Source organism: Aptenodytes patagonicus, chromosome 5 (genome assembly GCF_965638725.1).
Source record: "Aptenodytes patagonicus chromosome 5, bAptPat1.pri.cur, whole genome shotgun sequence".
Classification (NCBI taxonomy): Eukaryota; Metazoa; Chordata; class Aves; order Sphenisciformes; family Spheniscidae; genus Aptenodytes; species Aptenodytes patagonicus.
The window spans coordinates 50919938-50944992 of NC_134953.1; the positions used below are offsets into that span (position 1 = coordinate 50919938).

At 50.4% G+C, this 25055-nt stretch overlaps 2 protein-coding genes across 4 annotated transcripts; both read right to left on the bottom strand.

Annotated features, from left to right (window-relative positions):
- Window positions 1-1075: 1075 nt before the first annotated feature.
- On the bottom strand, window positions 1076-12027 carry RNASEL (ribonuclease L). Of its 2 annotated transcripts, none has more exons than XM_076339712.1 (8): window positions 11449-12027; window positions 7627-7751; window positions 5690-7316; window positions 5217-5305; window positions 4614-4804; window positions 4392-4509; window positions 3483-3604; window positions 1076-2409 (listed from the first exon to the last, which is right to left on the bottom strand). In XM_076339712.1, exons 3-8 carry the CDS (start codon window positions 7137-7139, stop codon window positions 2274-2276), a joined length of 2106 nt encoding a protein of 701 aa, XP_076195827.1. In that variant the 5' UTR covers window positions 7140-7316; window positions 7627-7751; window positions 11449-12027; the 3' UTR covers window positions 1076-2273. The 2 variants fall into 2 exon arrangements, with proteins under 2 accessions (XP_076195827.1, XP_076195828.1); XM_076339713.1 differs by having other exon boundaries at window positions 7475-7751.
- A 5585-nt stretch (window positions 12028-17612) lies between these two features.
- On the bottom strand, window positions 17613-24605 carry RGS16 (regulator of G protein signaling 16). Of its 2 annotated transcripts, none has more exons than XM_076339714.1 (5): window positions 24465-24605; window positions 23055-23156; window positions 22300-22361; window positions 20795-20961; window positions 17613-20531 (listed from the first exon to the last, which is right to left on the bottom strand). In XM_076339714.1, the coding sequence occupies exons 1-5, from the start codon at window positions 24542-24544 to the stop codon at window positions 20331-20333; spliced, it is 612 nt and encodes a 203-aa protein (XP_076195829.1). In that variant the 5' UTR covers window positions 24545-24605; the 3' UTR covers window positions 17613-20330. The 2 variants fall into 2 exon arrangements, with proteins under 2 accessions (XP_076195829.1, XP_076195830.1); XM_076339715.1 differs by lacking the exon at window positions 24465-24605 and adding an exon at window positions 23761-23814.
- Between the last annotated feature and the right edge of the window lie 450 nt (window positions 24606-25055).

The window sequence follows — 25055 nt, forward strand, 5'->3', positions numbered from 1 at the left end:
AGGCCTTTCCACAGCTTTTTAAGGCTGCCAAGTCACAGCCCTTTAGCAAAACAGCAGAGTGATGCAAGAAGACACAAAGGTCAAAGCAAGCTGGAAATATGACATTTTTACTAGAAGCTGAAGGAACCTGGCCCACAGCCTCACCTCTCCTCATGCAAGAGCAGAAACGTGCTGCTGCAGCACAGAGCCACCATGCTCCCCACAGCACCCCTGCTCCTCACGCTTCTGAGACCCAGACATGCATCTCTGGGTGTCCTCCTGCTTTCTGGGCACAAGAAAGACAGAGAGGAAAAAAAAACCAGCAGGGAGGAAAGGAAAAAATAAAAGTATTGACACAAGAGGAGTCGACATTCTCCTGGTTGCATTTTCTCTAATGGCACCTCATCAACAGTTGCATAGTCAAGCTTTCTTGTTGTTACATTTGTGTATTTTAAAGGGTTCCCAAGACCATCAGAAGGACCTTTGTTCTGAGCCAGGACCACTGAAGCAGGCTGGCACACGGACCTCATGAGCCACGAGCACATGCGTGTCAGTCTGCAACCCAACTCATGCACAGCAGTGCCTGCTGGTTTGAGGGTACACACATCTGTACAGCAGGTACACAGCTAAGCAGATACGTGGGGCTCAGTGGTGCATTCTGGGCAGCCATTCATTCGTAGAGGACATGGGTCGAACACATCCACTCCCAGAGTTTTACATGTATGCAAATACACACGTGCAAGCATTGATGCTCACCTTCGCACCTCAACTCATTCATGAAATCCTCACCCTCACTCCACAAAAACAATGCAAAAAACCCCACCATTCAGCCCATTATTTCACAAGAGACAGCTTGCTTCCGAGGACAGGAAGCTTTCAGTACTTCTCAACATCTTTTCCCATCAGATACCCATGTGGGCCAGAAGCAATTCACCTGAGCAGTGACAAAACCATCCACCACCTTACCTAAACAGCCAAGAGGCACTTCCACAGGAAGGCCAAAAATCCCAGCCTTTTGGGTATTTTATAGTGCTGCAGACTGTCTTTCTGTGCAGAAGGGATGGGGGACCTCATTCATAAATGAGTGTAGTAAGAGTCAGTTTTGCAGGCAAGTTTATTCCAAGTTTGGTTCTCCATAGGCTAATTGAAAGAGTAACAATCTCAGTTTGAAAAAAATTAAAAATCTTTTCAACAGCTGAAAAATATTTCTGTAAGCAACACATAATCATTGTGCAAATCAGAGCGTTAGCCGAGAAACAAACAAGCAAGCCCTTGGACAATCAGACACACGTTGCATGCCACAGGATTTCAGAAATGGGTTTGTGCCACCCAGCCTCCAATATTAAAGCTCTGAGCTGGCTGCATGCTATGGCTGTATGGGCACCAGCTCTGTGCAAGGGAGGCGAGCCTGGCAGGAGGACAGTGATGCACCAACAGCAGCACTGTTTTGGAGACAGGGAGTGCTTGTGCGTAGCCCTGCCTTGCAGACTCAGCCTGCCGTGGCAGAGCTTGTCCTTTCCAGGAGGAACCGGTCCCTGCAGTCCCTTTGATGTCAGCGACCTTTTTCAGGTGAGTCAGGACTACTCACAATAGCAGAGTTTTGTGGGATCGTGCTCCTTATGTCCATTCCTCGTGGAAACATCTCCTGCGTCCCTCAACAGAAGTCCTTCAGGTCCCGGCAGGCTGGGCTTAGTGTGCCTCCACCAGATCAGAGGGATAATGGGCCAAGGGCAACTCTGCAGCCAGACCATTGCCTAGGCATCTCATTTTCTGGCTGCTGTGTTTCAAAAAGACTGAAAAGAGAGAATCCATGTCTTTTTAGGGGTAGATGAGCGTCTCATCAGTGCAAACTGTAGGGAATAATGGCCCTAGCAAGGAGCTCGAACTCCTTTTCCTTTATCAGAGAGTCCCATGCTGTCTGGCAATGCCTGAGCTCTTCTCCTGCCTCCTAGATGTGTTGGGTATATGGGGGCTGTCCCACATCTCCTCGTTCTCCGTAAGGATCAGGGCCTTGATCTCCACCTCACAGAGTCAGATAAGCCCAGAGGGACAGAGGTAGTCAAGGGGGACCTGGCTGACACTCAGCTTGGTTCCCTTCCAAAGCCCGTGGTTGTTACACCAAATACTTCTGAAGCATCTTTAATTTCTTAGTCTAAGTCCTCCATGCTCTCCTGCATGTGCTCTCTCTCCCATCTCCTTACCCACTTTGTTCAACTCTTTTGCAGATGAAGAAATAGGGAATAAAAAGAGGCAGTGATGGTGGGTTCAGACAAGGAATATGAGGCAATGATATCCTACAGAGAAGGGTCCTGAATGTCTGCAAAGTTACTGTATTTGGGATTCTGGCGTAAACTGTTGTAGACATAAATGGTAAGTGCTGGAAAGAGCTTCAAGAAATACTCAGCATGGTCTCCTATTCTGTTGCTGATCCTGAAAGAGAACAAAAACAAAATGGATTTTTAAAGCTTGCGCAAGGAGTTGAGTGTCCAGGATGCCCTAGTTCCTCCCTTACAGAGAAGAAGCCATTCCCGATAACACAGGAAGGTTTCCTAGAAATCCCGGAGCTGCAACTTTTCTATACCTTCCCTAAACTCCTCAATCCACTTTTTCGCTATTCCTCCAGCACCTCCATCTGCCTAATCCCACCTGTATCTTCACTGAAGACCAGTGCTAGCCACCAGCGTCAGTGAAACCATCACTAGGAGTTAACCTCTAACCTCACGTGTAAGCACCCATGACTGTAGAGGGTTGGAGAATCTGGCAGCTCTTTAGGAGTGAAGACCTCCTAACAGGATCTTCTAACAGGACAAGTGCTTCCTGATCCATATCTCAAAGCACTTGAGCACAGTAAACATCAGTACTCTGGAAATACTAGCAAGGTAGATAAGGATGCTTTTCAAAGGTATAAAGGATGATACAAATATTTAAGAGTGATCTGAAAACCTTCCTGGAGTTATGGCAAGAAACACTAGCCTGCAGCAAAAATAACAGCCCAGAAGGACACATGTCCTCTGCTGTAGAGCCATGACCTGCCTTAGCTGTTACAGACATGTCTCTACCCCACAGGCTGCTCTGCAAGGGCAGGGGTGCAGAGGGAGCTGCCACCAATCCTCTGAAGCTACTGCTATCCCTCTGGAGCGGAAGGCTCTGATTGAGGATGTTCATCCGTGGGAGATGATCTGGGAGTCAGATTTTGCTTCAAAATCTGAGGTCTAATCCTGTGAGCTAACTTCCTTTTCTTACCCTCAGGAAGGTGATTTTGAGGGCTGACTCAAACTGCTTACTGCCGTGACGCACAATCTTTCACACTCTATTGCGCTGCCAGAGGAGATAGTCCATTAAAGCTTATCTCGTTAGAGGAGCTTTCTCCCACATCCCAGTTGTGTTCGCCCTTCTGGAAAACCATCTGAAGAAGATTTTGGTCTCAAACTCACTGACACTTGCAGATACCCAGATGCTCCCTGCAATGCAACTGTGTCAGGGGCAAGGATGTGAATGTGTACCTGGTATCTGGGTGTTCATCCAGGTTTCTGATGAGCCTCAGTAGGTCGGTGACATCATTGCTATATTTGAGTGGTATTCCTTTCCTAGGATTTTCCATGATTTTCAGAACATATTTGTCAATCTGGAAAAAAGCGTGTAGATTATTCTCTTTCACACACCACAAAAGCAGCACATCTACCTCCACTTGCCACAGCCACTGCCTTTCTGCAGGGACATCATCTTGCATGGGTCAATCTTGTGATCCTTAAAAGCATATTTCCCAACATGAGCAAAAGAGTTCATTCTGCAGGGCATGTGCCATACAGACCCCCTGGTTCTGCTAAGTGTTTCCTCTCCTGCCTTGCCAAGGCATGGCATTCATATTAGGACTGTCAACATGGCACAGGAGATTTTCATGCATGCCTGGAGGGCAGGAGGGACTCGGGAGTCTTGATCCAACTGTGCCACTGTTGAGAGGACCACATGGGCTGCCGTACTGAGCCAAGACTGTCAGATCTCCAACGATGCAGCACATCTTCCAGGATGCTACCTGCAAAAGCAGGCCTGGTCTCACTGCTTTTGAGCCAATCTGACAAAACACTTTTGCCAGAAATTTGCTGGCAACAAGGGCCAGAGGTCCTTGTCTTAAGGGGTCACCAACAAACACCCTTGAAGGTTTGCCAGCTAATTCTATAATGACCATCCCCTACTACCACCCCAGTCAACAGAGCTCCCTTTAGCATCAACGTCTTTAGTCTGGTGTATTTCAACTCTGTGGCTTAGATTTGTTTCCCCCCCAGTTATCTGTATTTGCATGGGGCTACTTTTTCCAGTTATGGTTTTAAACAGGGCCTGTGAAATGCTCAGGAAAACCTTCTGCCTAAATGTCTAGCTCAAACCTCGTATCAATCCAAAGACAAGAGGATTACCTTCTCGGTCCACCGTGGATAAGGAAAACTTTCAGTAGCATTAGCAGCTTTAAAGACAGCTTTTCGTTTGCAGAGATCTTTGATTTTATTCCATATACTCTTCAGGAACTTGAACCTGCTGTGGAAGGAGGAGCTTCATTAGCTGCAACAGGACATCGCTGTTCGCAGCACTCCAGGCAAATCCTGTATCAAAAGCTTTTCCTTTGTACTCCCAGGACTTACGTCTGTTTGCTCCAGAAATAGGGATGTTTGCTTAAATCTTCCAAGCCTCGTTCATCATGAGAGACCAGGCTACTTACAAGGTCCAGAGCCTCCTCATAATCTGGGGAATCAGCAGCCAAATCCTTGGTACTGACTTGCTGAAGGGGTTTCCTACCCCCTGTTAAAACATACAGCACGAGCCTGCTGAGGGCCTGCAAAGAAACACATCACTGTTCACGTGCCAGATGTATGAAACATCTTACCAAATGGATGAGGACTAGTATTCCTAAATAAGCAGACTGTGTTTGTGAACACACACGCACCTATAGGTGTGCAGAAGTATACAAATACACACAAACTTTGAAGCTGTGTGCACAAAGACAGAGGAGACAGGCACCATAATCCTGCTCACAGGGTATCTGTGGATATCCCAGCACCAGACACAGCCTTGCATCCTAATCACTATCATTCTTATGCAGCATCTACTGTTACATGGGCTTTCCCAAAAATCAAGGTGTTTTCTAGTTGAGGATGCAGAAAGGCTTCCCCTAGGATTCACAGCAACAGAAAACATCAGAGCGCGCCTGAAATTTTAAACCATATATTGATTTGCAGGGAAGTTACCTCTAAATCTGAGTTTATGAGTTCTTTTTTGCCTTCAATCAACTTTCTTTTATTATCAAAGTCTGCCAAGTAAATTTTGCCACGTAAATCTGAGGAAATAAGAGAAATTGTTAACAAATAATGGTGGAAAACCTTGATACAGTCTGTCACTGACTTCTGGATGGCCCCTTCTTTAGAAAACAATTCTGTGAAGAGATCTGCTGTGGGTTGATCTGTCTGCAAAGCCCTGGAAAGGAGGGCAGATCTAATGAGACATGTGAAGTTGTTCTGTTCACTCCGCTGTGGCTGTCTGCAAACATATCTATACTTATTCAAAGAGAAGAGCTAATGCCACAGACACCTCATTCTGCATAAAGACATCTGCACTGGTGTTTCGTATCTGTTTTTTTTACAGACAGCTATGAAGCATCTTCTTCTCTAAACTACAGGCAACAGGAAAGCAAAATGAAAACATTGAGAAACCAAAAGATAACCTATGAAAAAGTTGGTAGGATGAAGATCCTGGTGAGCAAATCCAAGGAAGTGCAGCTCTCTCACTGCCTGGAAGATCATCCTCAGAGCATCTTTGTAATCCATTTGGTCTTCTGGTTCCTGCAGATGTTCTTCAAGGTTTTTCTCCCAGAGGGGGAAGCACAAGTACATGTAGCCTCTTGCCTTCTCAAACTGGAAGAGCTTCAGTAGATGTTCACATTTACCACATTGTTCGAAGAACCTTTTCTCTTTGTCACCCTCTGTACTACGGCTTATTCTTACTGCTACCTCCGTCCCACCGTGGAGCCCCAAGTAGATGCCACCCTGGGAAGTGTTCTGAATTCTCTGCTGGATGTATTGAAATGTCTTCAGTTTGCCAATCATAGGGCGATATATTTTATAAAGATTTTTCAGCTGGTCCCTCCAGCATTTGCTGTTTGGCTCCCAGTCTTTGAGGGTTTCTGGAACGAACTTGGCATTATACTCGCGAAGAAGACATGCCATGTTATGAGCACGGTTTCTATTCACAACAGCGATAAGATTCCCAACATCAGTCCTTGCTCCTTTTTCACACAACAACTTTGCTATATTGTAATCATTTTTCTCCACAGCCACCTTCAGTGCTGTGTTGCCCTCCTCATCTGCATCATCAATATCTATTTCACCCTTCTCCAATAAAGCCTTCACCAAATCTGGGCTCTGCATTTCAACAGCTAGGATGAGGGCAGATTTCCCACATTCATCTTTGCTGTTCACATCAATACCATAGTTCAGCAGGAAATGGCCTATGAAGACAGCTGACTCATATCTTTCCTTGGCACAGCCCTCCTTGAGGGCATGGATCAAGGCGTTCCTATCTTTGTTGTCACAAATGTTCACGTCAGCCCCCATCTCTTGGACAAGAATTTTTACAACTGAGAAGTGGTGCTTCCTAGAGGCATCCATTAGTGCTGTCGCACCTCCTTTATGCAGTTTTGCTTTCTCCTCACTAACTGCCCTCCTCAGATTCACATTTGCTCCTTTGCTGTACAGGAATTTCAAGGCTTCCTCCTTCCCATAACATGCAGCCTCCATGAAAGCTGTGAAGCCGTTGTCGTCATGGTCATTAATATTTAACCCATGATCAAGGAGGAGCTTCAGTATATTCACGTTTCCCACTATCGCTGCCTCAGTAAATGCAGTGCCACCATTGTCCTTCCTGGCAAGTGGACAAGCACCCTTGTCAAGCAGAAGTCGGACCAGGTCCTCATCATCAGCTTGCACAGCGCTCTGCAGTGGTGTCCAGCCACTTTCTGCTTTGGAGTTCACATCTGCCCCTTTCTCCAGCAGCTCCAGCACATCTTTTCTATTCCTGTTCCTCACAGCAGCATTTAACTTGAGGGCAAGGTCTTCTGCTGTCTCCCTGCTGGAAGGGGTAGATGCCTCCTGCTGGCTGTGAGCTGTGGGCTCCATGATGGTCAGAGGGAGGGCCCCGTACCTCCGATGTTCCTCACCTGAGCCCAGGGATCCCACTGAAGGATGGGAGAGGTGCAATGTTCAGTGCCTTCGTTGTGGGGAATGCTCTGGGTTTGGCTGGCAAAACACACTAGGTAGGGTAGGCTGCTATTTTAAGGGCTTCATGGTCTTCACCTAATTAATAAACAGAAGATCATGTTTTATTAGACTGTGAAACCTCGCCATTTACGTTTGATGTCCTGCAGGTCTATCTGAGGGGCAACTAAGGACAGCAATGCCAGTGCCAGCCGAGAGAGCTAAGGCCTGGCGAGAAGCATGACTTTAGCACTTACCCAGACATACATACTCATCATGTTTGCTTGCCTGATCTCAGCACTAATCGCAGCCCAGGCAGTCGTCCCCTGGGGCATCTGGGTGAGGGAACGGGGGGGAGAACCCAGGGTGTTCTTTCTATAAATGTTATCTCAGACTTATTACAGGTTACCTAATAAGCTGGCCCCTAGTGATGTTTTCAGGTGGAAAATGCAGCAGGCAGGCAGAAAAGGGCATTCCCCTTCAGTTTTGGATGGCAGCCACACACGCTGTCCTGGGAAATCCCTGATCCGATACCTGGAATGAGACAGAAAGCCAACCTTAATCCCTCCTGCTTTCATAGGCAATTTGGAGACCCTACCTGACCAGAAGCCTTTCCTAAGCTTTTCACGACATTAAGAGATTAATCAGGTAGGACCTGATCTATCTATATTTATCTAGTATCTAGAAAAGCTGGAACTCCAATACCCATTTTCCTGACTGCAAAGGCTGGTTCAAGTGACCAGCGCTTTCAGGAGTCACTGTCTGACAAGCTGAACTGGAAATAAATTATCTAAGCAAAGCAGAAAAGGGACAGAGAAGTCTTAAGGTATAAAGCCAAAGTATAAATTCACATGAATTTACCCTCAAGAAAGCCAAGGACCATTTTATGGATGGTTTCTCCCCCTGCCCAGCAGGAAATGAATACCCTATTTCATTGATTTTGATGCGTTTCACTTCCTTGCAGTAACTTCTATGCCTTTTGCCACATATAAAAAAAAAATAGAATCATAGAATAGTTTGTGTTGGAAGGGACCTCTAAAGGTCATCTAGTCCAATCCCCCTGCCATGGGCAGGGACATCTCAAACTAGATCAGGTTGCTCAGAGCGCTGTCCAACCTGACCTGGAATGTTTCCAGGGATGGGGCATCCACCACCTCTCTGGGCAACCTGTGCCAGTGTTTCACCACCCTCAGCATAAAAAATTTCTTCCTTATATCTAGTCTAAATCTACCCCCCTTTAGTTTAAAGCCATTCCCCCTTGTTCTGTTGCAACAGGCCCTGCTAAAAAATTTGCCGCCATCTTTTTTATAAGCCCCCTTGAAGTACTGATAGGCTGCAATAACATTATTAACAATAACTCCATCATAGAAGGCCACTAGGTTGGTCAGGCAGGACTTGCCCTTGGTGAAGCCATGCTGGCTGTCTCGAATCACCTCCCTGTCCTCCATGTGCCTTAGCATAGCTTCCAGGAGGATCTGTTCCATGATCTTCCCAGGCACAGACGTGAGACTGACTAGCCTGTAGTTCCCTGGGTCTTCCTTTTTTCCCTTTTTAAAAATGGGGGTTATGTTTCCCCTTTTCCAGTCAGTGGGAACTTCACCGGACTACCGCAACTTCTCAAATACCATGGATAGTGGCTTAGCAACTTCCTCCACCAGTTCCTTCAGGACCCACAGATGGATCTCATTGGGTCCCATGGACTTGTGCACCTTCAGGTGCCTTAGATGGTCTCGAACCTGATCTTCTCCCACAGTGCCCAGTCCCTGCCTTTGCCTTCTGTGGCTTGGGCAGTGAGGCTCAAGCACTTGCTGGTGAAGACCGAGGCAAAAAAGTCATTGAGTACCTCTGCCTTCTCCGTATCCCGGGTAACCAGGTGTCCCATTTCGTTCCAGAGAGGGCCCACATTTTCCCTCATCTTCCTTTTATCCCCGACGTACCTATAGAAGCTTTTCTTGTTGCCCTTGACGTCCCTGGCCAGATTTAATTCTATCAGGGCTTTAGCTTTCCTAACCTGATCCCTGGCTGCTCAGACAATTTCTCTGTATTCCTCCCAGGCTACCTGTCCTTGCTTCCACCCTCTGTAGGCTTCCTTTTTGTGTTTGAGTTTGTCCAGGAGCTCCTTGTTCATCCATGCAGGCCTCCTTGCATTTTTGCCTGACTTCCTCTTTGTTGGGATACATCGCTCCTGAGCTTGAAGGAGGTGATCCTTGAATATCACCCAGCTTTCTTGGGCCCCTCTTCCCTCCAGGGCTTTGTCCCACAGCACTCTACCAAGCAGATCCCTGAAGAGGCCAAAGTCTGCTCTCCTGAAGTCCAGGGTAGTGAGTTTGCTGTGCGCCCTCCTCGGTGCCCTAAGGATCTTGAACTCCACCATTTCATGGTCACTGCAGCCCAGGCTGCCCTTGAGCTTCACATTCCCCACCAGCCCCTCCTTGCTGGTGAGAACAAGGTCCAGCATAGCACCTCTCCTCGTTGGCTCCTCTACCACTTGGAAAAGGAAGTTATCATCGACGCATTCCAGGAACCTCCCGGATTGCTTATGCCCTGCCGTGTTGTCCCTCCAACAGATGCCGGGGTGCTTGAAGTCCCCCATGAGGACGAGGGCTTGTGAACATGAGGCTGCTCCTATCTGTCTATAGAGGGCCTCATCCGCTCGCTCTTCCTGGTCAGGTGGCCTGTAGCAGACCCCCACCGTAATGTCACCTGTCCCTGCCTTCCCTTTAATTCTGACCCATAAGCTCTCATTCGGCTCCTCATCCATCCCCAGGCAGAGCTCCATGCACTTCAGCTGGTCATTGACATAGAGGGCGACACCCCCTCCTCGTCTCCCCTGCCTGTCCTTCCTAAAGAGCCTGTATCCCTCCATCCCAACACTCCAATCATAGGAGCCATCCCACCACGTCTCCATGATGCCAATAAGGTCGTAGCCCTGCAGGCGTGCGCACATCTCTAACTCCTCTTGTTTATTCCCCATGCTACATGCGTTTGCGTAGAGGCAGTGAAGTTGGGCTCCCGATGAAGCTGTCTTACTTCTCCAGACTCTCGGCATCTATTGCTGGCCCTGGCATCAAACTGGTAGGAGTAGGATGGACTGAGGTTCCCCTCCCCCAGCATCTCTAGTTTAAAGCCCTCTTCACCAGCTTGGCAAGCCCGTGACCGAAGATACTCTTCCCCTTCTCTGACAGATGGACCCCATCAGCCCCCAGTAGACCAGGTTTCTCAAAGCAAGTCCCATGGTCTAAGTAGCCAAACCCCTAGCTGTGGCACCAGTCCCGTAACCATTTGTTGACTCGCCAGATTTGCTGGGCCCTTTCAAACCCCTTCCCTTTGACCAGCAGGATTGATGAAAAAACTACCTGCGCTCCTGAGTCCCTTACCACCACTCTCAGGGCTCTGCAGTCCTTCTTGATAGTCCCCAGACTGCTCCTGGCTGTGTCACTGGTGCCCACATGAAACAGCAGCAGTGGATAATAGCCAGTGGACTGTACGAGGCTTGGAAGCCTCTCGGTGACATCCATGATGCAAGCCCCCGCTAGGCAGCACACCTCTCTAGAGTGCGTCCAGTCGGCAAATGGGTGCCTCCGTACCTCTCAAGAAGAGAGTCGCCTACTACTATCACCCGTCCCCTTTTCTTAGTTGTGCTGGTTGTTATACTGGGGGCAGATCGGGCTGCATTACTCAGCTCCAGCACTTCTCCTGGTGTGACAGGACTTTCCTCTTCGGCCTGCAGAGCGGTGAAGCGGTTCTGCAAGGGCACCTGTAAGGGACGAGGCCCAAGTGACTGTGCTGTAAGCACAGACAATGCCCCAAGAGAAAGCTCCAGAAGCCAGCCACGGGGAGGGGCCCAGTGTCACTCTCCTTGACTGACTAATGTCTCAACCGCTCCTGAAGCTGGGGTGAGAGAAGATTCTAGAAACCTTGGACTGGGGCCAATAAATAGGGGCACACATGAGCCTCCTTGGGGCGCTCTCCACTCCGACACCCCCCATTGGTGGGCCCGATGCTGGATCCAGGATTGGTGATCTCTCTATCTCTTGCTTCCCAGCTTGTTCTCTCTCCCCCCCTTTCTTGTTCTTTACCCTTGATGCTGCTAAGTAACATAAGGCCTACCTCAACTTCTCATAAAGCCGCTTAGCTCATGTGACATATTAATACACAGAGGGTTGATGCTTATAGAGTGTTCGCTCCATTAAAGTTGATGTTCATGTATGGACCTTGAGTACTATCTCACCTTAATCCACACCGAGGGGATTTGCGGACCTTAGTCACTCTCCCCTCCTCGTAGGTGGGACGTGACAGCACCTCAGGCTTCGGGGGAAGTCTCTTCCTCCTGCTGGTCCTTGCATTTGCAACCGTCCATTCTTCTGCATTATTGGCCCCCTCACTCCCTTCTGCGTGTGCTGGTGGGGAAGTTACTGGTTGTTTGGCTGTGGGCTGTGGGTCCCCTGCAGACTGCGCTTGGAACCAGCTATCCAGCTCCTTCTCTGCCTCCCTGGTGTTACGCAGTCTTCTCACCGCCTCCTGCAGCTCAGTCACCTGCTGCAGGAGGTCCTCCACCTGGGCACACCTTTTTCAGGCAGGTCTGCCGCCTGTCCCTACCCCAGGAGAGCAGTCTAGGCACTTCCTGCAGCCTGAGGTCTGCACCGCAGCCTCTCCCTTCAGCAGTTCCGCCTGCGTGGAGGCATCGGCCGCCACTGGGGTAGATGGTGCAGACGCCCCAGCTGGAGCCGCGGCCTTTACCCTCAGACGAGCGCCCACCATTCCGCCTCGAGGGTCGGGTAGGATGAGTGCCCTTGTCCTGTGCCCAGCTGCTGGGTTATGTGCACGCCGAGTCCCCCCCTCGGCCCGCGGAATGCCCCTCCTTCCAAGAGGCGCCCTCCCTGCGCGCCCTCCCGCGCCACGCCCTGCTTGCCCGTCCTGGTGGCCAGCGCTCCCTGGGGCTGCCTTCAGTGGCAGTGGGGGGTGGCAGCCGTTACTGCGGGCCCCGCCCACGCCTCGTCAGCCGCCCTGGTGAGAGCTGCCGGCGGGTCCCTGCGCTCCCCTGTGGCTTCCCCGGCTCGGGAAACCCCCCCTGTACGCCGCGATCCGCCGCTCCGCTGCGGGACGCGCCTGCATCGGAGCCGACCGCCTCCGTGAGTCAATAAATAAATAAAATGTTACTTTCCTGGCTGGAAAAGCAGCACGGCATCCCCTGGGCACGGTGGGGCTCAAATTCCTCACCCCCGTCGGGAAGGCAGAACCCCGGGGAGGGGGAAGGCAGGGGCTGCACACCTGCCTCCTCCGCCGAGCAGCAGAGCCGCAAGCGCCCTGCCCTGGGAAACGTTTAAACGTTTCTGTCCCGTCCCGCTGGCTTCCAGCCAGGAGCCACCTCGCGCCTGCGCATCACGGGCCCCAGCTGACGTGCGAAGCCGTGCAACCCTGCCCGGCGTCGCCTGCCGCCACCCACCACAGGAAGGCGAGGAAGCGGTCCCTCCGCCCGGCCAGAAGCGGTCCCTCCGCCCGGCCAGAAACCCAGCCGCTGCTTAAAATGCCTTCAAAGCCGGGGAGCGGCTTTTCTCAGCAGCTGCTCTTCACTGCTGCTTCCCAGCAAGTATCCCCAGATAGTATTTGCTTCCCAGCAAAGTCTGAAAGTATACGCTGTCCCCTTCCAGGAAGGAGCAGCCCTGAGAGCATTTTATCTACTTGCAGGGGGATGCTCGGTTTTTGGGGGGTGTTTGGTGACTTTTTTTTCAGCACACAACAGAGAGGTCATGAGCAAAGTGCTCTCCCCATACAGTCCCACACACATAGACCCTGTTTACAAACATATGCTCAGCAGTGGTTCAAGGAGCTGAAGGCATAGAGACATTAAATGCACCAGTGCTGGGTTTTGGGGGGGGGGGGGGGCAGGGGTTTGGGGTTTCTTTTGGGGGGGGGGGGGAGTTTGGGTTGGGTTTTTTTTTTATTTTAAGCTTTTCCTCACCTTTTGATAAATCCATCCAAATGAGGAAACTAGCCACGCTGCTTAATTTCACCCAGGGAACTGCTGAGCTCCAGGTCCGTTTATGCCACAGCCAGCGTGTTCCTAACTGCACCCATGCAGGCAAGCAGGCAGCTGCCCGCTGCCCAGGCAGCAGGCGCCTTGTAGGATGCTCTGTGTAAACACAGTGCCGCCCAAGGGAGCCCAGTCCTCCAGCCTGTCCCATCCACCTGCAAAGCGTGTGCAGGAAATACGTGAAGGAACCCAGGCTGTGACGTGCCACCCAGTTCCCCTCACTGCCCTGTAACGTAAGATGAGCTCACCAGCATGCAGAGCCCATGCAACCTCCCCAGCCACCTCCACCGAACCGTGCCAGCTGCAGGATTCAGACCACACTTGAAATGACGCTGAAACCACATCAATTAATTCACATCTGGCTTTCCACAGTATGTTGGTACATGCACAAACTGGGCATCTGCATATGTGCATGGAGACATGGCTGGATGCAAACACGAGGGCATGAATGCAGAAAAGCACACCCTAAAGGGATGCATGGATGCAGTCCTGCACGTTTTACATGCATACCCAAATCCTTATGTACCCTGCATTGCTTGCTCACATCTGCATGCCAACATTCACAAATGCATTCACAACATTCACAAATCCTCTGAAAAGCTCTGCCGATACAGGAGTCACATCTTTGTACCTAACCGTCATATTGAGCATCCTGCTTTCCACAGCATGCAGCACATCCACAAGGTCTGGGAACATCCCACGGTCTCTGGATGCAGTTTCACAGAGTGTGTGTTGCCACAGGAGACCTTGACACAGCCCCACAGGGACAAAGACCATGAAAACTCAGGGAATGATCTCACATCACTGTCAAGATCCCATTTTAATTCACAGAAGTCTGCTGAACTCGACAGCATCTCTCCCAGTTTGACCAGAGCTGGGGCTCTACCTGCCAGTGTTTAGCTTCCCATTTGCAGGCTGGAAAAGAGACAAACAAGCAGAGCAGGGGCACATCACAGGCTCAGAGCCAAAAATAAAGATGTCCAAAAAAAATCAGCATTACAATACATAACCATACCCGTCACCCAGCCACCCAAGTACAAAAGCCTTCTTCAGCTTGCTGATTTAATTCAAGTAGTTCACATTATCTTATGGTGGGAAGATGAAAAACCCCAGGATGGTAGGAACCCAAACCCTAGGATGCTAGGAACGAGGTGTTTGCAACCTGCAGGGCTGTGGCAGAAGTATCCTGTGCCTGTACACCAGCAAAGAAGGATTTGCAGGTAATGCTTTCCCTGTCTCTCATCCCTGATTCAAATTGCTTTCCATAGAGTCATACACCACAGCGTAAGTTCAAACTCTCAGTCTCTGTGACAGGCAGTTTATGGGACCTAGAAGGGCTTCAAAGATTTTCTAAAGCATGGGAGTCACAGGGCTCCTCTCCACAACCATTCCTGTAGCCTCTAGGCTATGTAGTTGCTGCCGCATTTGCACTTCCGCAGAGTCCTTACTTGCCCACACACACAGAGGGACTCAGGAGATGAGCTGCAGAGTTACAGGCAGCAGGAAAATCAAGGGCACAATTAAGCAAATCTTCCTTTTCCTCCGTCCTGATGGACCTACACCCGTTTTGCAACCCTTCCCCTGAGATAACATCTCCGAGCATCCATGCCCTGGCCACCAGCCACAAATAAACATGAGCTAAAACACAGCAACAAAAACTGCCTGCCAAAGTCAAAATAATTGTTAAAGTAGCTATGAATAGTAGGATGGCTTTTTTCTTCATGTTCCCTGTAATTGCTTCGTTATTATATTTCCAAATGGGAATGTCCCAGGGTTTATATGCTTGGCCATGCTGATGTGACTTTCAGTATTGGAACACAGCCCTGGAAAATAGTCTACAGAAGGATGCAATTTAAACACTGACAGGTGATGCTGTCCATGCAGGAGCATCAACCACATTTCACTTTACCACAGAGCATTTGTACATTTTTTAATCCACATTTGCTACCTTTTTAGACTGCTGCTCAATCCTCATCACCACAAAACCAGACCAGCACATCTGCCAGCAGGAATGGGCTGGGAAGAAGAGGTGAGGGCAACAGCAAGGCAGGCAGGGACCTTACTGAGCAAGGGCACTGTGTCCCAGACCCTGGGCAAGGAGAGCAGAGCAGGTCCATTGAAGGCATCCCATATCAGCCAAAATAGGTCAAACAAGGAGCCAGGCTGAGGACGTGAGCTTAAATACATTTCCTGAGCAGCTGAGACGGTTCCCCCAGCAGCGTTTCTCCCAGCTGTTTCTCATCCCCTGCTTCTCCCTGCAGGCTGAGCCCACGTTGCAGCTGCACTGAGTCAGAGCTGCCCTCCAGCACAGGCAGCCCAGCCCTGGGGAGGCAGGAGGGCTGCAAAGCCTGGCGCTGCCCTCAGTGCCCCAGAAGTGTCAGAAAGCGTGAATATTATCATTTTTTTTTTGCAGTTCCTGAGGCATCCTGTGGGTAAGAACCCCTGCACGCAGCTGGACCATGTTGGCAACCTTGGCATTTAGCTGCACACGTAGTGAGAGGGACACAAGCTGTATGGAAACACATCACACGTGATTTCTGGTGCTTTATTTGGGCCAAAGCTGTGAAGGTGAAAGCTGCAGAGTGGGAAGCAGTGCGATACAGCTGCTTCCTCCTTGTCGGCTGGCACAGGGGCTGGCAGAGCACTGCAAAATGCTGGGTAAAGTGTTTGTGGTATTTGAAATGGCTCAGTGCATCCCCTTTGCTGGTGGGCTTCCTTCAAAAACACATTTAAACAACATTTTCTAGCATTTATTTGCAGACTGTCTTTAAAAAACGAAATCATGGATATACACACATGCGCATGCAAACAAATACGAACTTGCCTGCATATGTGTGTTGTTATGCATGGGTATCCATTGCAGTGCATGCAACAGAAAGCTCAGCATCCATACACCTATACATGCACATCTACCTGCCCAAATACGTGTCTTCGTGGGGCCACTCGTGCACGTATGTACATGCCCTAAGGCTGCTTGGTCCTGCCAGAGTGGGGACCCCCGGCCGCAGGAGGAGATGGGGCAGCTGAGCAGCAATGCGACCCCACTGAGCCGCTGCTGGGAACATGCCGTGTCCCAGGGAAGAGGGAAACGGGTGTTTTTTTCCACCAAATAAATCCACCCCCCATCCCGGCTCATGGAAACCTGGCCCTGGAGCAAGTATGTGTCATGCCCGGGGGGGGCCAGCGCTAGCCCCGACGTTTGCTCTCTGGAGCTCAGATCTTCTCTGCTGCTTCCAAATTCACAGCCTCCTCCACCCTGGGAAACTTCAGTCGTGGTTTATTGGAAGCAACCGCAGCCGACCATGCCCAAAGGCAGTCGCGGGAAGCTTCGGCTCCTCTTTCTCAATGCAGTTTTGTGGGTTGGTGGGTTTTTTTCCTCCCAAGGCTTTGAAGGTTTTGTTATATTACCACTGGCTTTTGCCAGCAATCGTGGAGGACACACTGGATGCAAGTGTGGTTTTATTGACTGTTTTCTCTTTGGGAAGCATCTCAGACTTGTAGAGATGAAACTACGCTGCAAATGGGATACTCCGGTATCAGCTGTGAAGTCTAAGCACTACCGCCGAGGCTAAGACTCAGCCTGGGCCGTCCATTTCCGTGCACAGTGCATCAAGAATGGACGCAGCCCCAAATTTCCTTCTAAAGAAAGCTCAAAAATATTTTCATTCTAAATTTTTCTTACTTTTTTTGTTGGCCAATTTAAATATTTTTTTAATGGAGAATCGGTTTGAAATTAACTTCACGGTATGCAAGACAAAATATTCGTTTTTTTCTGTTAGAAGCTGCAGTTAAAAAAAAATAAATCATGATTTTGTTTCTGTCTGCTTCTAGACTGTTTTGCTACTCTCACCAAGTCTTTCATACCAGATAATTTAAATGCTTTCTGGACACCCTTCAGCTCATTTCTTCCCTCTGACATGCACTAAGATCAGATATACACGCAGACTGCTGTGATTCCAAATCGCCTGTCTTGTAAGACAAGGCCACGCTTAATGAAATAGTGAATAAAAGATAAGGGAAAGTTTAAACTGCCTTCCTCCAGTTAGGTAGACGACAAGTGTAGGGAATAGGGATGGAGAAGAGTCGATGTATTTTACAACGAATGATGATCCTTGGACCCTGTATGGCTGTATTAGAAGAGACATAAGGTGGTGTATAGATGCGGTTGCTTGTAAAAGGCTTTTTAAGGGCAGAGGCTGGCTTCTGCTAATAGTAATACCTTGGGACCTAAGTGCTCCTGAGTTAGTCACCTGTGATGCCAGCTCCTCCTCAGCAGTCCACTCACACTCTCCTCCGCTGACGCAGGCCAGTTAATTTTGGCTTCCAAAACACACAATAAATAGAAAGAAGACAACTTAAAAACATGTTTTGTTTGGGTTTTATTTGGAGCATTAACATCTCTGCACTACACTTGGATGCTCCCCTCCCTGCATTGCTCATGCCACAGGCAGCCCTCCAGTGCTCCCACGGTCCCTGGAGGTGCACACACCGCCATGCACCCTGCCTCCGTCCTCCCAAAGCAACCCGTAGGGACACAGGGGACTGCTCAGACCTCAGAGACAGCACATGCTGTGACAGAGGTAGGATGTTTTCTAATATCCCCTCCAGAGCCAGATTTCCCCCCTTGTAAATGAATTCAATCATCAGCTGAGTTATTGATAAAAATCAAATATTATTTATGACAGCAACCCAAAAGCAGTTTTTGCAAACAGCAGCCCTAGCTGGAATCCTCCCGAGCTTTTAAGACAATGGGTCTTACTGATATTAAATAGGTATTGGGAGCTGCAATCCTGTAAAGTGCTCAGAAAATGGCAAGCAATATAAACAGTACTGAACACGCTGGCAATTAATATATTCAAAACTTAACTTCTGCTTTCATTCTTGCTGTGAACTGTTCAGTTCTCTTCAATAAGCCAAATACCATGAAGAAGTTTTACTCTTCACAAGTCTTCCCCTTCCTTTCCCGTTTCTGACATTGCAACTTTTAAAGCAACTGTAAATGCCCTGTGAGCCATCCAATGCACGCAGCTTTCTTTAGTATGCTTTGCAAGTCATCCAAAATTAGAATGTAAAAATTAATTGAAAGCCCACAACCAAAAAAAGTTGTCACAGTATTTTCCTCTTTACATTTTATTTTATAATGACAATGTTGTGTTAGTAATGAAAACAGACCATTGTGCATCGTTCACTTCAGTAACACAATGAAGGTGGTTCCAGTTGTAAAAATAAATAATAAATAAGAAAACAGCTAAAATTTCCCTGTAAACACAGCCGGGACCCACCGAGGCTCAGAGGTAGAACCAGGATGGGGAAAGTGGAAGAGAACTCAGAATAACGTCCCCAAACTGGTCCTCGGTCCCTTGCTCTGCTCAAACAGCCGCAAAAAGCCCAAGCAATCCTGTGCTCCAGCCAATGCTGGGGTGGGCAAAAGATGGTTCCCTCGGCAAGGAGTGAGTACCAGCGGGATAAGGACCTCCAGGTTTGGTCTTTACAGATAAACGGAGGCACATGTGGCAGCCCCAGGCTGTCTCAGTAGGAAACAATGCTGGTGGCAGGTTCCCCATGACCCAGCACAGGACACCCGTGGGCTCCCCATCACCCACCTATGCGGCTGCTGGCACCGTTGCTGCCAAATGGGATCCACAGCCTTCCAGGGTGGCTGTGGAACCCAGAAATCCCTGCTCAGGGGGGCTTTCTGAAGAGTTCATCCCACAGGTCTGAGCTGATGAAATGTCCTGCTGCCCCCCCAAGGCACTGAATTCACGGCACACATTGCTGTTTCGCTTGGCTCCCCAGGCTTCTGGTAAAGTGCTGTGGCTGCAGAGTGGTTTCACCGGCAAAGGGAACACCAAGCCCAATTTTAAACCAGGGGAAAGCCCTAGGTTTTCTCTCCCATGTGCGAAAAATAAGTTTTCAATAGGATCACTCACCAAAGTGCCTGTTTTACATCACTATTCTCTGTCTAGGACAAGCTGCTAGTCTACATGCCGAGATGCCGTCCACATCTTTAAGGGGAGAAAGACAGCACAGACTGCAAAGCATCCTTTTACTGCCATCAACGGTCCTCCAAGCTCATGGGAAACCTGCCACCTTAGACCCCTCTAGCAGCCCTGCCAGACCACAGCTGCTGCTGCTGATATTCATGTACCTTGCTCCATGGTCATGCTACAGATCTGTCTGGTTGTCTCTCAAGTTATTATACAGAAAAGGTGGGAGGCATGCTAAGTGCTACAGTATCTAAAATAATTTAATTTACAAACTCCTCGGAGCAAGGGATGTGTGTATGCTTTGACTAGTGCTCTTCTAATAAATATATATATATAATAATGATAAAATAAATAACAATAATAGTAATAAAAAGTTATGCATGTGACCTAAGATTAAGTGCAATCTAAAGGTCATGTAGCTTAAGCGAGGGATAAAAATGTCACTGCTAGGGATACACTGTACTGGAAGAAGGTGTAAAGCTTTGATGCAGAGCATGCATAGGAAATGGCAGAATAAGGATCTCAGGATCAGGAGAAGGCAGGCGCAGGGTCCCTCCGGCTGAAGATGCCATGTAGTCTTTGGACTTTTATTCTGGCCATTCCCTCATAGAAAAAGCCCTGCAGGCAGGTCTGGGGCGGTTGCCCCGGGCACTGCGGGAATTGCAAGCTCCTGTGCTGGCTCTGGAGCCAGCGGCTGATGCTGCAGGTCAAAGGCAGGGTCCTGAGAGCAGGCAGGAGCTGTCCAGTTACAGATGCTCAGGGGAATCCAGTCTGTTTTTCCCGGGCTTGCAACTTAAATCCGATTTCTTTCTGTCCCTGCAGTGGTGGAGGTCTCTGGCCGTGCTGCAAGGGGAGGCATCGGGCGCACGCTGGCATGCAAGCTGTTCCCACCCGCTTCTCTCCTCCAGGGAGGGAGGACCTGTCTTCCCAGCAGCTCGGTGAGAAGTGGAAGCACTTGAGGTCCTGGGGATCCTCCTAAAATGCCAGGACTTCAGCCAAAACCCCGCCACGCAGACCTCAGCCCTCACAAACCATCTCTCAGACTCTGCCTGGTCCCCCAGCTTGTCCCCCCGCAGCAGATTCGGGCTCGGGTCAGGTATGCGACCGCTTGCTGATGCCACAGCTGGTGGCCTGCTTGGTCATGTCCTGGTAGGAGGCAGACTTCAGAAACCGGGGGTAGGAGTCCTTCTCCATCAAGGTGCGGGTCTTGGCCTGGGCTTCATTGAAGCAAGTGGAGGTGGCACCCGAGAGGTTCTTCCGGGTGATCTCCCTGGTTTCGTGATCGATATTCACCTGCAAGGAAGCAGCGTCCACAAAGATTAACTCGGCGTTAACTCCCCTCCTATGGGGGGATGAAAACTGTTTTCTTCATCTTCAGATGAGGGTGAAGACACTCGCAAGCCTTTATATCCCTTCAGGTTGGTAGACCACGCGAGGTTGAAATGAAAGCTCTCATGAACAAGAGCATCTTCCCACTTTAATAAAACCCACTGGAATATTCTATTCCTTTCCCACCCTATTCAATGCCACGGGACAGAGGCAGAAAACGCTCTCACCTCCCTGGGCGCCTCACTTTGGACAAACTCCTCAAAGATCCTGTTGGCCTTAGAGGCCAGCTTGGTTTTTGACCGGGTCTTTTTGAAGTCCTCACATGCCAGCCAGAAGTCAAGGTTCTCCTCGCTGAACTCTGTCTTCAGGAAGGTGTGGAAGGCCGTCACCCCACCTGGGGAGGGGAGAGAAGAGCAGTTAACAGGGCAGAAGAGGGGGAGGAAGAAGATGGCTGCCAGATGCAGCACTGCCGGCGAGCATCGCCCTGGGAGCTCAGACCATGACATCTGCAGATTTCCTTTCCCTCCGGGCAAATTCCACCCTCTGAGACACTGCTAATTGGCCTCTAGACTCCAATAAAATCCTTTCCCACAGACAAGTAATCCTCTGGTTTTATTTATCTGACCTTTCTGTAATGAGGCTTCAGAGTATTTTCTTTACAGCTTCGGAAAAGAGCTAATTCTACCTAAGGAGAAATCCACTGAGGTATCAGTAAGCCTGCAGGAACCGAGCAGCAATGGCTTTATTTTTATTTCTCAGCTGAAATCTAGGGGGAACGACATGCTGAGGAGTATGGGAGAGTAATTGCAGCAAGGATTTCAGAGCCAGGCTGGAGGGATGTATTAAGTTACAAAGCCAGAGATGCTTGCTAGCCATCACAGCACGTGAGGAAGGCTGGAAAAAAAATACGCCTAGCCCCGAACTAGCACTATGGAAGGACTTTCTCTTGCTGTAGAATAGCTTTTAAAGTAGACAACTACTTTTGTGTTAAAATTTGGCACTTCCACCATTGTGTACTTGCTGTAAAGCCCAGTGTAAGGAAGGGATTATGTGTGGGACTCAAAAAGAGGTCCCCTCTCTGGGTCTGGACGTACTGTCCACATGGGGGAGAGGGAGACAGCACCTTATGGGAACCCTGTGCATCACCATATGTATAGCAAATATTGGAGGGGAAAATAGCTACATGTAACTCAGTAAAGCAGCTGAATTCCTTCTCCCTGTGGAAGAGTCATCCCCAGAGGCACAGGACAAACAGACAGAGGGCAGCAACACAGTTTTCTGGTCAACAAAAGCCTGTGGGGAGATGGCTGCATTGCTGTGCAAAGGAGGACACTGAGAGCAGACACGCTGCCTTCTCCTAAGTGTGGAGAAAGGGATGGTCAGGGCATGGCGTGACGTTCCTCCTGACGGACTGCTGCACACGACAGGATGCCCACAACGATGCTCCTGTCCCGAGGCAGCAGCGAGGCGTTGCGAGACAGCGCTTGTGCCCCCCAAAAAGCACCCAGCCAGAAGAAAAGGGTACAGCTTCACAAGCCAGGCAATGAGCCCTGTGGATCAGCTCTGTCAGGGCAGGAAAGGGGCCTCTTTCTAAATCCTAAACCATCTCATTTGAGGAGGAGACAAGATTTCCTTGTACACTGGCTCCAGGCGTACAGTCACCCCTTTGCTCACTGGAAGCGTGTTTGTCCTACACGCTCTCACCAAGAGAAGAAAACAAGATCCTACTCACTTTTACTCTTCAGGAGCTGGTCAAAGGACTCCCTCCATTCAAGTACATCTCGTGAGGAGTCTCTGGAAAAGACAAAAGGACGTAAGGCTCACTGTCCCACCGACAGCAATACTCCTGCCCCGCAGCAAAGGATGGGAGCACTTTGGTCAAGCAGCCCCGTTAATGGGAGACAGTACAAGAAGGGAGGCAGCGGCACTCGGTAGGAAACCAAAGCGAGACCCCCGTATCCATTACCTGTGGACTCTCTTTCCTTTCTCCCTTTCTTTTACCTTCCCCGATGGCTCGCCAGACCTCAGCTCCATAGTGCAGCTTTGGCCAGGTAGCTTCTCTAGAGGATACTCAGAGGAGCCCTTTTCTGCTGGTACAAGCCCAGCAGATCCTCCTCTGCAAGAAGATGCCTTGCCTTCAGCAGCAATATTTAGTATTTTGTTTTTAATGCTGCCTGCGTTCCCTGGGAGTCCCAGGCAGTGGTCAGAGACACCAGGAATTGCGGGAGGCCTCTGAGTTTCTGGCCTATTGCTAAGGACCTGCTTTCTTGTGCTTAATGCCAGAGCATCAGTTCCCTAGTCTGATTTTATAACTGGTGGAGCTGGGAAGTGATCCGCCTTCCCTGCCTGCCGGGGTGGGACCGTGGGGAGGGCGAGCTGCATTCTGTCCTCTCTGCTGCGCGGATGGGCAGGAGCAACCCCCAGGACAGCCTGGTCCACAGGGACCTGTCCCGGGCTGAACCTGGGAGATAGCACTGCTTGGCTTACCTCCACCTGGAGCCCAGCTGCAACGTGCTGGAGGTTCCGATCCTGTGTCCCAGCTCCGGTTTATGAAGCAGGATCCCTAAGCGGGTCTTCAGATCCTTGGCTCTGCAAGGGAGGAAAGGGAGAGGTGGGATTGTGGGACTGCCAGACTGCTGCCGACACCCCCCCCCGCCTCACAGGGGCCACATCCCAGGGAGCTGACACAGCTCAGAGGGGCAGCCCTCGCTCCTCAGCTTCAGCTGCTTCTTTGCCTTCTGATGTACAAAATAAATGCTCCCCCAATTGCTTTTTCTGCTCCCTGGCAACCACGCTCAGCAGTGTATTAAGCCCAGGGGACTGTTTCCTCCCGCTTGCTTCCCAGGTAGCGCCGCATGCATTTATGAAGCACCGCGAGCTTTTTCCTCTGGGGCAGGTAGCAGAGCAGCTGCTGAGTGCCCAGCTGGAGCCCCCACCACCCCTCCCAGCTCCCTGGAGCTAACCTGGCTCCTTTTCCCATCCCCCTCTCCCAGCAGTCCTACACTGCTCTCAAAACACTGGAAAAACACAGCGATTGCTTTCTGCTCAGCAGAGCGGGAGTGTCTCCCTGCTGTGAGGCTGCTGCAGCAGGGCTGGTGCTCCCCTGCTTTTTTTTGGGGTGCCCCTGAGTCACCAGGAGCCTGCCACCACGCCATGGAGATGGCTGCACTCCCCGGTGGCACCATCCACCTACCCCATGCCTTCGAGACCCAGCGAGCCTGGTGGCAGCACGATGCTCCTGTGCCAGAGGCCCCTCTGCAAGAGCCTGGGACGCGGCTGCCTGTCACCAAGGCTCTGTGGCGGTGGCACAGAGGCACGTCCCTGCCAGGAGGTCTCTGTGGCAATACGGCAGGAGCTGCTGCTAAATTGGCTCCTCTCCCCGGGGTCCCCCCGAGGCAGCGCGCGGCCCCGCTGCTATTTGTGTGCTGCAGTTCATTCAGGCATCCCAAGGCACTCATACAAAAATAAGCATTTAAATGTCAAGCCGGCAGCATGGGGCTCTGTAGCCATGTTTGGCAGGAGGAGCAACATGTCACTTAACATTTCAACCATGTTGACAAAAATAGTCCTGCTGCTGTCAACCTGAAGCAAGTTCTGCAGAGACGGAGCCAGAGAAACAACCTTTGTGTGTTTGTCCACCCAGACACACGCAGGGCAGCCCTATACAGCCTCCTCTCTCTCTGCATGTTTTACCTCTGTGCTCACTTCCTAGGGATGCAGCCAAAACAAATCATCCGGGCCATCCTTCACTGTGTGTTTCCTTGCAGTCTGTGCCCCAGTTTCTACTGAAACATCATGGCTGCAGCAGCAGAGGCTGGCCAGGCCACTCCAAAGTTAGGTGCATCTTTTCTAGCTAACCTCTGCATCCCAGAACTGCAGCGTGGCAAAGCCCCTTACCTTTCGAGGCAAGTGATGGGGAGCGTGGCTAACCCCCGGCACATGCTGAGAGCTGGGCACCCAGGCATCCAGCAACTCATCAGGTCCTTTCGGCAGCAGCAGGGGCGTGCAACAGGCAGCTGCGGCACCACCTGTGCCTGCGGTCGCGTGCTGTCAGCTGGAAAAGCGGCGAGGAGCCGTGCTTTATATCGGGTGGGAGGTGGGAGGGCTGGGAGGGGGACCCGGCATCGCTCCAGCCTCCAGCCAACCAAAAGCTGCTCTGGCAGCACCCAGCAAAGATAACAGCTTAGGTAGGTTTCTTTTGTGCTGTTAAGGGGGGGGAGGCCCAGGCTTGTCCTTGAGCATCACAGTCATAACTGCTTCCTCGATAACAGGAAAAAATAAGCTCATTTCCACCGACGTGTGGAGCCTGCTGAGTAACCGCTGGCGGGCGGGTACGCAGATGGGGAGAGCAAGAGGGACAGGACAGACGCCGTAATGCATGGTAATTTGTCAGCTCCATCCTGCTGCCCGAGGACTTCCAATCTTCCCAGCGCTGCAAGGGCTGGCGTGGTAGCATCGCAGCAGCATGCTTTTCCCCAGGTGGATTAA

Coding starts and splice junctions, on each gene's coding strand:
- RNASEL (XM_076339712.1), bottom strand. CDS start 7,139: ATGGAGCCCACAGCTCACAGCCAGCAGGAGGCATCTACCCCTTCCAGC. Junction 5,306..5,689: donor TCCTACCAACTTTTTCATAG/GTTATCTTTTGG, acceptor TTATTTCCTCAG/ATTTACGTGGCAAAATTTAC. Junction 4,805..5,216: donor TCATAAACTCAGATTTAGAG/GTAACTTCCCTG, acceptor GTTTCTTTGCAG/GCCCTCAGCAGGCTCGTGCT.
- RGS16 (XM_076339714.1), bottom strand. CDS start 24,544: ATGAGTTGCTGGATGCCTGGGTGCCCAGCTCTCAGCATGTGCCGGGGG. Junction 23,157..24,464: donor CCCATCACTTGCCTCGAAAG/GTAAGGGGCTTT, acceptor CCTCCCTTGCAG/AGCCAAGGATCTGAAGACCC. Junction 20,532..20,794: donor AAAGTGAGGCGCCCAGGGAG/GTGAGAGCGTTT, acceptor GCTTCCTTGCAG/GTGAATATCGATCACGAAAC.